The 11332-nt window shown below is 44.4% G+C and overlaps 1 protein-coding gene across 1 annotated transcript in view; it reads right to left on the bottom strand.

Annotated features, from left to right (window-relative positions):
• Positions 1-6144: 6144 nt before the first annotated feature.
• The window catches only part of LOC126282825 (trypsin delta-like), a 53998-nt gene continuing 48810 nt past the window's right edge, over positions 6145-11332 (bottom strand). Inside the window, exon 7 of the mRNA XM_049982224.1 lies at positions 6145-6413. Coding sequence (XP_049838181.1) covers positions 6222-6413 — 192 coding nt within the window. The 3' untranslated portion in view covers positions 6145-6221. The remainder of the gene's footprint in view (positions 6414-11332) is intronic.

Below are 11332 nucleotides of genomic sequence, written 5' to 3'. Positions count from 1 at the left end.
CCCGCATGAGTGCTAAAAGGAAATCGTTAATTCCAGTTACACGATATGAAAGCCGTAAATTCAACTAAATACCTAGATATTACAATAACGAACGACTTAAATTGGAAGTAATACATAGAAAATGTTGTGTGGAAGGCAAACCAAAGGCTGCGTTTTATTGGCAGGACACTTAGAAAATGTAACAGACCTACTAAGGAGACTGCCTACACTATACTTGTCCCTCCTCTTCTAGAATACTGTTGCGCGGTGTGGGATCCTTACCAGATACGACTAACGGAGGACATCGAAAAATTTCAAACAAAAGCAGCACGTTTTGTATTAATGCGAAATATGGGAGAGAGTGTCACAGAAATGATACAGGATTTGTGCTGGACATTATTAAAGGAAAGGCGTTGCAGTGGAATCTTCTCTCAAAATTCCAATCACCAACTTTGTCCTCCGAATGCGAAAATCTTTTTTTGACACAGACCTACATAGGGATGGACGATCACCACGATAAAATAAGGAAAAGCAGAGCTCGAACGGAAAGATATAGGTGGTCATTCTTTCCGCGCACTATACGAGATTGGAATAATAGTGAATTGTGAAGATGGTTCGATGAACCCTTTGCCAGACACTTAAATGTGATTTGTAGAGTATCCATCTAGATGGAGATGTAGAAATGTTCCATCGGACATGCATGCGAAGGAACATTGCATCATTCTTAAAAACACAGGCACTTTATATATATAAAAGATGGAATCATCGCATAGGTTCAGTCATGAGTAAAGCAGCAGGTGGAAGACTTTGGATTATTAGTAGACTACTGGGGAATTACAATAGATCTAAAAAGGAAATTGATCATAAATCACTCGGCCGACCGATTCTAGAATACTTCTCAAGTGTGCGGGACCAGTACCGTATAGGCTAACGGGAGATGTCGAATGTATACGCAGAACGACAGCAAGAATGGTGACAGGTTTTTTTTAATCCGTGGGAGACTGCCACAGAGAGACTGTAAGGAATAGAACTGGAAGTCTCTTGAAGATAGACATAAACTATCGCGAGAAAATCTATTAACAAAGATTCAAGAACTGACTTTAAATGATGGGTCTGGGAATATACTACAGTCCCCTACGTATCGCTCACATGATAGTGAAGATGAGATTAGAAAAGTTACTGCACGCACAGAGGCATTCAAACAACCATTCTTCTGCACTCTATACCTGAACGGAATGATAAGAAATGCTAATAACTGGTAGAATGGGACGTACCCTTTGCCACGCACCTCACAGTCGTTTGCAGAGTATAAATGTAGATGTAGATGATACGGTGGGTTTCTCCGCAACAGAGGTGTAAAAAATATGTGTACCCCGTCCCTGCTCCAAACGCGTGTGGAATGGGAAGAAACCCTGGTAAGTGGCACAATGGGACGTAGCCTCTGCCATGCACCTCACGGTGGTTTGCAGAGTACACATGTAGATGTAGACATCGTATTTATTCGTCGATACCAAGCAGCAACTTTGAATTAAAATGTCATCTCTTGCACGGGAATTACATAATACGTGTACGATGTGACGCAGGAACGACGATATATGGGAGTTCGGGTCTGGCTATGAGTCGTGCACGGATAGCCAAAGCGATAAGACGGCCTCTCGCAGAAGCGGGAAATCCGATTTCGAGTTCCGGGCCGGCACAAATTTTCACTGTCATCATTGCCTTGTACAGCTGAAAGTAGCTCTTCTTCGCAACTATGAATACATATCATGCAACTAGATCAGATTAAATAAATAAAAAAATATCATAAACAAATCAGAGCAGAGTTGGTCACATCTTGTGTCCTGTGCACAGTTATCATATTGCTCTGCTGACTCAGCTGGCAGCAATTAGCTGCGGGCGACAAATGCAGTCTGGAACACAATTGTCCTCTTATGCTCTTTAATAATCTGTGAGGCACGTTTCTTGTACGCAATGTGTGAAACTGGGTGTGAAATTGCTTGAGGAAGTGGTATGACTATTCCACTCCTGGAAACAACACAATGCTGCATTTTAACGGCGCAGGTATGAACGCACGTGACAACATTCCCACATTCCATATCCTATAATGTTAATCATTCTGTTATTCCGATCTCGGTAATGGAACCATTTCTGAATTCAGGTATCTGAAGCCGTCGTGTAAAAAGATCCAAGTACTTTGCCCAAATGTTGACTCATTTTATTCCATTCCATTCTTCTTCCTGCTTAAAGAGTCCTTGTAACGTAATTACTTTTCCGTTCCACTGGATAAATGCACTGTCTTCTTCCAATAAATTGTGCTTCCGATCGGCATTTCTGGCTCTGCTGTATCCTTGTACTGAGCATTGTGATCGTAGTGATCGTATAGAATATCATTATCATATTAAAAGGCTGTTGGAAAATGCAAAGCCCCAGAGAGTAAGTAGTTACGAAAGAAAAGCAACAATCTGAGTGTGAGTGAATAGTGTAATTATTCCGCTCCTTCAGAATATTTAGATTTTGGTTATTCAACAAATTCTTCGAGTCGTAGCAGTATAATGTACAGTTTGTAGATAACTGATAGTTATGCTTTGTGTCATATATTAGAAGAATGTCTTTAATATAATGGGTATTAAATTGAAAAATGCTTTTCCATTTATCCATTTTTTTTTCAGAAGGTTAGTTGTAACATTGTTACAGAGATTAAAAGAAATTGTTCAGAAAAAAGCGTGAAATTAGTTTTGTCAGTGCATATGTTGTCAGCACTATTGTGCTACTGATGAAGAACGCTGTTGTTGGTCGTAAGTGTCCTTCAGATTCTGTGAACTTTGTACTTGCCATGGCATTTGGCAGCTCACAATCAAGATATGAAACGTGGTGAAGTACAACGTAGGCAGCTACATATTTTGGTAGAAGTACAGTAAACTGACACAACTAATCATTGTAATATATATATATATATATATATATTCCTGGAAATGGAAAAAAGAACACATTGACACCATACTTGCTCCGGACACTGCGAGAGGGCTGTACAAGCAATGATCACACGCACGGCACAGCGGACACACCAGGAACCGCGGTGTTGGCCGTTGAATGGCGCTAGCTGCTCAGCATTTGTGCACCGCCGCCGTCAGTGTCAGCCAGTTTGCCGTGGCATACGGAGCTCCATCGCAGTCTTTAACACTGGTAGCATGCCGCGACAGCGTGGACGTGAACTGTATGTGCAGTTGACGGACTTTGAGCGAGGGCGTATAGTGGGCATGCGGGAGGCCGGGTGGACGTACCGTCGAATTGCTCAACACGTGGGGCGTGAGGTCTCCACAGTACATCGATGTTGTCTCCAGTGGTCGGCGGAAGGTGCACGTGCCCGTCGACCTGGGACCGGACCGCAGCGACGCACGGATGCACGCCAAGACCGTAGGATCCTACGCAGTGCCGTACGGGACCGCACCGCCACTTCCCAGCAAATTAGGGACACTGTTGCTCCTGGGGTATCGGCGAGGACCATTCGCAACCGTCTCCATGAAGCTGGGCTACGGTCCCGCACACCGTTAGGCCGTCTTCCGCTCACGCCCCAACATCGTGCAGCCCGCCTCCAGTGGTGTCGCGACAGGCGTGAATGGAGGGACGAATGGAGACGTGTCGTCTTCAGCGATGAGAGTCACTTCTGCCTTGGTGGCAATGATGGTCGTATGCGTGTTTGGCGCCGTGCAGGTCAGCGCCATAATCAGGACTGCATACGACCGAGGCACACAGGGCAGCACCCGGCATCATGGTGTGGGGAGCGATCTCCTACACTGGCCGTACACCTCTGGTGATCGTCGAGGGGACACGGAATAGTGCACGGTACATCCAAATCGTCATCGAACCCATCGTTCTACCATTCCTAGACCGGCAATTGAACTTGCTGTTCCAACAGGACAATGCACGTCCGCATGTATCCCGTGCCACCCAACGTGCTCTAGAAGGTGTAAGTCAACTACCCTGGCGAGCAAGATCTCCGGATCTGTCCTCCATTGAGCATGTTTGGGGCTGGATGAAGCGTCGTCTCACGCGGTCTGCACGTCCAGCACGAACGCTGGTCCAACTGAGTCGCCCGGTGGAAACGGCATGGCAAGCCGTTCCACAGGACTACAACCAGCATCTCTACGATCGTCTCCATGGGAGAATAGCAGCCTGCATTGCTGCGAAAGGTGGATATACACTGTACTAGTGCCGAAATTGTGCATGCTCTGTTGCCTGTGTCTATGTGGCTGTGGTTCTGTCAGTGTGATCATGTGATGTATCTGACCCCAGGAATGTGTCAATAAAGTTTCCCCTTCCTGGGACAATGAATTCATGGTGTTCTTATTTCAATTTCCAGGAGTATATATATATATATATATATATATATATATATATATATATATATATATATATATATATCTCTGGAGAACAGCAATTATGCAATTATTCGGAGGACGATACCACTTCTTATATGTAGGATGCTCATAAAGTTTAAATTATCATCTTGAAAAAAAAAGGCACATAATTAAATTTTATCTTTGTTTACAAGTACATGTCTGGAGTCCTACTAGCCGCTAAAATCCCTGGGACGAAGTAGAAACATTGTGGTGCGTCTCATTGATCTCATTGGATGAAGTAAAGTATGGTGCAGGAATTAGTTTTTTGAATGTGAAGGGCAGTAACGCTGATAAAATCGGAGCTGATTTGGTTTAAGTGTACGGCAACTGTGCATCATCAAAGACATAGTACTTATCTGGCCATAACTGTGGGTTCTTTGATTGTTCTGGGACACGGCTTATTAGACTACAAATTATGAAATATTAGTTCATTTTATTACATGAATGATAAAAAAATTTACTTACTTTCACACGGTCGTTTGCCACTGAAATGCTAGAATATTTACAACTGTCTTTGAGCATTAAAGCATCCCTTGATGCGTACGAACATAAACTCTTCTACTGAAGTACAACGCTGAACTACCTTGCCATCTGTTACTTGAATAGCGTTTTAGTCCTATTCGACCAGTTGGCTGCTTCAGTGGAGGTCACGACGTTGGGCAGAGCGCTGCCACACCCGGCTCTATGTTGACCTCCGTGTGAGGGTGCCGCATCTTAGACAGAGAGAGAGAGAGAGAGAGCCTCTTCCACTTATCACTGCGGATTGCAGTGACACCTCGCTGATGTTTGTGGCGTCGATGGGCCTTGCCGACTTTGGTGTGGCACTGCGAGCTCTGGTCGACAACGCAGTGCAGAAGCTTTCAGCGTGTTCAAGCAAGTTTGAATTACCAAGAAGAAATTGACTGGCCATGTCTCAAGAACCAGCAATTGCATGAGAAACTGACGCCCATGCTGCCCGAACACCGGCTTATCGTAAGCGAAAAACAAGTTAAATAAGTCAAGGATCAGGTTTCAACACTTTGCAAGATGTTTTTAACACGATAAAAATCGTCGCCACCTGCATGGTTACCTGACTGCCCGCACCGATTCTAAAATTTAGCCGAACCGAGGCAGCGGCGGAAATTTTGCAGCTGTGTGAGGCCAATTGAGAGGAGACCCAGTCAACATCAGGCAGGGTTTTTGGACTACCATTTTTCGGAGCTATAATATTATGTTCAAAAACCGTCACAGGGGCATTCTATAGAAAACTTCCGAACACATTATGGGAGGTGATCAAGGAATGTTGTCTAAGAGCATTGTTTGCTCGACCACAACTTTGCAGCTCATTTTGCACAGAACACAGAAACACATGCTGATTCTTTGAGCTATCAAATTTCGTCTAAGCTTCTGTATTTTTCTGAAGTTTCACCCTGTGAGTTCTTCCTCACTCCTCGGATGAAGAAACAATTGTGTAGCAGGTGTTCCCACAGTGACAGGAGTTGGTTTTCGAGGCGGAATACTTCTTGTAGAGCACAAATACAGACATCTACACTAGGTCTCCGCCACGTCATCCATGTCGTAGTGAGCGCTGATTATGTTCAGGGTGACTGACCCCTTCACCACGTTTCATGGTCACAGTTTATTTTCCAGGTGATGCCTGAAATTTGCTGACTGACCGTCAGACCTGCATGTTTTCACCTTTCTGTATAAGATTAGCATTAAATGACAAGCATTATAATGTAAAGTATGTCAGAATAATCCACTGCTACATACTAAGTACAAGATCGCCGATAAACAAAACTTTATTGTCATTTGTACATAGTTGTTAACATTGATAAGATATTGTAATAACATTAATTTTGATCAGTGTTTAGAAAGTGTAGCAAATACAAATATAACGGCGCTAGTGCAGCACCAGTGTTCCGTTGGTGTTCTCGATGATCCAGTCCACGTAGCTTGGGACACGGGTGCCGACAGAGGGGTACGGAGGGGTAGCGCACTCGTAACCAGCCCCACAATCTTTCCCTCGTAGAGCAGAGGACCGCCTGAATCACCCTGCAAAAATCACTGGATAAAGTCACTTGAGGTATGTGCAGAGAAACAGAGTATGGAAAGTTATATCCTGACCATTCGTAACATAATACACATTTCTTCTAGTGAAAAGTATCAGTGATGAGGGTCTATAGCAGTTCACATCCTTAAATATATAAGTACGTTAATTAACATACGGAGTACAATTGTCATTTTAGACTACGGGTCTATGAAAAAAATTGTATAGCATGCAGTTCTGGAATGTAGTTTGAGCTTACTTCTGCTAAAATGTAATTTTGAAATAAAGTTCATGATATTGTCTCCAACTCATTCTGATTCTATTTTATATGCTATGAAATCTTCGTGTGCCATGTAGGAAAGGAAAGTTCCAAATCTAACTCTCAAGTAGATAGCCTTTTAATTACTTTAGTATAAATCAATAATGTTTACTGAAATACATTCCTCTGATCCGTGAAAATACATAACAAGCAAACACCTAGTTATAGTTAATGAGTATTCAGACATTTTAATATATCTTCATGTGTTTAACATTTTCACACACATCACATGTGTCAATTAAGCTCGATTTCTGTATAGAGAGACAAAGAAATGCTGACGATATGGAATGAAACAAAGAATTTTAAGTTTCCTTCTAAAATTCCCTACCGTCATGTATTTTCTGGACAGTACTGCAACCTCATACAGATATTAGTAGAAATATTGGTTTTAGTGAGTAATAATATACTGTTACTGAAGAATTTCCTTTTTTTGAAACTGAGTTAATCTTTTTATGTTTGTCATAATTCGATGATAGTTTCTTAGCAATTCATAGTGATATTACAGAAACTTATACAGAAGGAAAGAATGTATTATGAGGCAAAAATTGGGAGAATTCGAGAAAGATCTCTATTACTCTGATGTCATCACTACCATAAAACACTTAGAGCTGTGCACAGGTATACAGCATGTTTCAAAAGATTGCCAACAAAAGTGAAATATCTAACAGAGGAGACGAAGTACAACCAGTTTGTGACAGGAACTACACTACTGGCCATCGCCTGCGATGGTGTACTCAACGACGAACCTGAGTGCACGAATGGCAAAACGTCATTTTTTCGGATGAATCCAGGTTCTGTTTACAGCATCATGATGGTCGTGTCCGTGTTTGGCGACATTGCGGTGAACGCACATTCGAAGCGTGTATTCGTCATCGCCATACTGGCATATCACCTGGCGTGATGGTATGGGGTACCATTGGTTACACGTCTCGGTCACCTCTTGTTTGCATTGACGACACATTGAACAGTGGACGTTACATTTCAGATGTGTTACGTCCCGTGGCTCTACCCTTCATTCGATCCCTGCGAAACGCTACATTTCAGCAGGATAATGAACGACCGAATGTTGCAGGTCCTGTACGGGCCTTTCTGAATACAGGAAATGTTCGACTGCTGCCCTGGCCAGCACATTCCCCAGATCTCTCATCAATAGAAATCGTCTGGTCAATGGTGGCCGAGTAACTGGCTCGGCACAATACGCCAGTCACTAATCTTCATCAAGAGGTATCGTGTTGGAGCTGCATGGGCAGCTGTACCGGTACACGCCATCCAAGATCTGCTTGTCTCAATGACCAGACGTATCAAGGCCGTTATTACGGCCAGAGGTGGTTGTTCTGGGGACTGATTTCTCAGGATCTATGCACCCAAACTGCGTGAAAATGTAATCACATGTCAGTTCTAGTATAATCTATTTGTCCAATGAATACCCGTTTATGATCTGCATTTCTTCTTGGTGTAGTAATTTTAATGGCCAGTAGTGTAATCGTACTGAAAGTAGTTCGGAAGCAGAGAAAGCTTTTTAATGCCAAAAACAACAAGGACACTAATACACAAGCGCCATCAGTTCATCGAAGTACTGTACTGTTTACTTAACAGTGTTTTACATTACAGAACGTGTTCAATATGGTTACCACCATATGCAGTACATACACTCCTGGAAATTGAGATAAGAACGCCGTGAATTCATTGTCCCAGGAAGGGGAAACTTTATTGATACATTCCTGGGGTCAGATACATCACATGATCACACTGACAGAACCACAGGCACATAGACACAGGCAACAGAGCATGCACAATGTCAGCACTAGTACAGTGTATATCCACCTTTCGCAGCAATGCAGGCTGCTATTCTCCCATGGAGACGATCGTAGAGTTGCTGGATGTAGTCCTGTGGAACGGCTTGCCATGCCATTTCCACCTGGCGACTCAGTTGGACCAGCGTTCGTGCTGGACGTGCAGACCGCGTGAGACGACGCTTCATCCAGTCCCAAACATTCTCAATGGGGGACAGATCCGGAGATCTTGCTGGCCAGGGTAGTTGACTTACACCTTCTAAGGCACGTTGGGTGGCACGGGATACATGCGGACGTGCATTGTCCTGTTGGAACAGCAAGTTCCCTTGCCGGTCTAGGAATGGTAGAACGATGGGTTCGATGACGGTTTGGATGTACCGTGCACTATTCAGTGTCCCCTCGACGATCACCAGAGGTGTACGGCCAGTGTAGGAGATCGCTCCCCACGCCATGATGCCGGGTGTTGGCCCTGTGTGCCTCAGTCGTATGCAGTCCTGATTGTGGCGCTGACCTGCACGGCGTCAAACACGCATACGACAATCATTAGCACCAAGGCAGAAGCGACTCTCATCGCTGAAGACGACACGTCTCCATTCGTCCCTCCATTCACGCCTGTCGCGACACCAATGGAGGCGGGCTGCACGATGTTGGGGCGTGAGCGGAAGACGGCCTAACGGTGTGCGGGACCGTAGCCCAGCTTCATGGAGACGGTTGCGAATGGTCCTCGCCGATACCCCAGGAGCAACAGTGTCCCTAATTTGATGGGAAGTGGCGGTGCGGTCCCCTACGGCACTGCGTAGGATCCTACGGTCTTGGCGTCCATCCGTGCGTCGCTGCGGTCCGGTCCCAGGTCAACGGGCACGTGCACCTTCCGCCGACCACTGGCGACAACATCGATGTACTGTGGAGACCTCACGCCCCACGTGTTGAGCAATTCGGCGGTATGTCCACCCGGCCTCCCGCATGCCCACTATACGCCCTCGCTCAAAGTCCGTCAACTGCACATACGGTTCACGTCCACGCTGTCGCGGCATGCTACCAGTGTTAAAGACTGCGATGGAGCTCCGTATGCCACGGCAAACTGGCTGACACTGACGGCGGCGGTGCACAAATGCTGCGCAGCTAGCGCCATTCGACGGCCAACACCTCGGTTCCTGGTGTGTCCGCTGTGCCGTGCGTGTGATCATTGCTTGTACAGCCCTCTCGCATTGTCCAGAGCAAGTATGGTGGGTCTGACACACCGGTGTCAATGTGTTCTTTTTTTCATTTCCAGGTGTGTAGTAGAAAATTCTGACGGACTACACAAAGTACATCAGACAGCGCACAAAATTTATCATCAGAGGTTGCAATAAGGTATGTAAACGAACTACTGATGTGGATAGATTTGACAGTGTCTAGCAAGAAAATTAGGATTGTGTCAGTATATTCGCAATGTGGAGGGACAGATCAAGATAAGATGGATTTTATGAGGCACTCAGTGATGTAGTCGTTAGAGTAAAGGACAAGGACAGTGTTCTGCTCATGAGTGATTTCAGCGCCAGGATTGGAAATCGAACAGAAGGGTATGAAAGGGTTATGGGTAAATTTGGAGAGGATATGGAGGCCAAAGGGAACGGGAAACAACTCTTGGATTTCTGTGCCAGTAAGAGCTCAGTAATCACAAATTCCTTTTTTTAAACATAAGAACGTTCACCGGTATACTTGGGAAGGCAGGGGAACCAGATCTGTCATTGACTATATAATAACAGATCAGGAATTCAGGAAGGCTGTGAGGGAAACACGTTTATTCAGGGGATTCTTTGATGACACTGATCACTATTTAATCTGCAGTGAAATTGGGATTGTGAGGCCGAAAGTGCAGGAGGTCAGGTCCATATGTAGAAGGATAAGAGTGGAGAAACTTCAGGATAAGGAAATCAGGCACAAGTACATAACAGCGATCTCAGAAAGGTACCAGTTAGCTGAATGTAGTCAGTTACAGTCATTGGAAAAGGCATGGACAAGGTACAGGGACACAGTACTAGGAGTGGCTAAAGAATGTCTTGGAACAGTAGTGTGTAAAAGCAGGATGAAGCAAACAGCTTGGTGGAATGACACAGTCAAGGCAGCCTGTAAAAGGAAAAAGAAGGCGTATCAAAAAAGGCTACAGACTAGAAATCAGTGAGACAGAGAAAGTTATGTTGAAGAAAGAAACAAAGCCAAACAGATAATTGCAGCATCCAAGAAGAATTCTCGGGAAGACTTTGGAAACAGGTTGGAGACTATGGGTCAAGCTGCTGGAAAACCATTCTGGAGTGTAATTAGCAGTCTTAGAAAGGGAGGTAAGAAGGAAATGACAAGTATTTTGGACAGGTCAGGAAAACTGCTGGTGAATCCTGTGGATGCCTTGGGAAGACTGAGGGAATATTTTGAAGAGTTGCTCAATGTAGGTGAAGATACGATCAGTAATGTTTCAGATTTCGAGGTAGAATGGGATATGAATGATGAAGGAAATATGATCACATTTGAGGAAGTGGAGAAAATGGTCAATAGATTGCAGTGCAATAAAGCAACTGGGGTGTATGAAATTAAGTCGGAACTCATCAAATTCAGTGGAATCTCAGGTCTTAAATGGCTACACAGGATAATTGAAATGGCCTGGGAGTCGGGACAGGGTCCATCAGACTGGACAAAAGCAGTAATCACGCCAATCTTTAAACATGGAAACAGAAAAGATTGTAAAAACTACAGAGGTATCTCTTTAATCAGCGTTGTGGGTAAAATCTTTTCAGGTATTGTTGTCAGGACCAGATCTTTAGCTTACGGCAAATAA

Source organism: Schistocerca gregaria, chromosome 1, assembly GCF_023897955.1.
Source record: "Schistocerca gregaria isolate iqSchGreg1 chromosome 1, iqSchGreg1.2, whole genome shotgun sequence".
Lineage (NCBI taxonomy): Eukaryota > Metazoa > Arthropoda > Insecta > Orthoptera > Acrididae > Schistocerca > Schistocerca gregaria.
The sequence above is the reverse complement of the archived record's forward strand: the minus strand, read 5'-3'. Positions and strand labels throughout refer to the sequence as shown.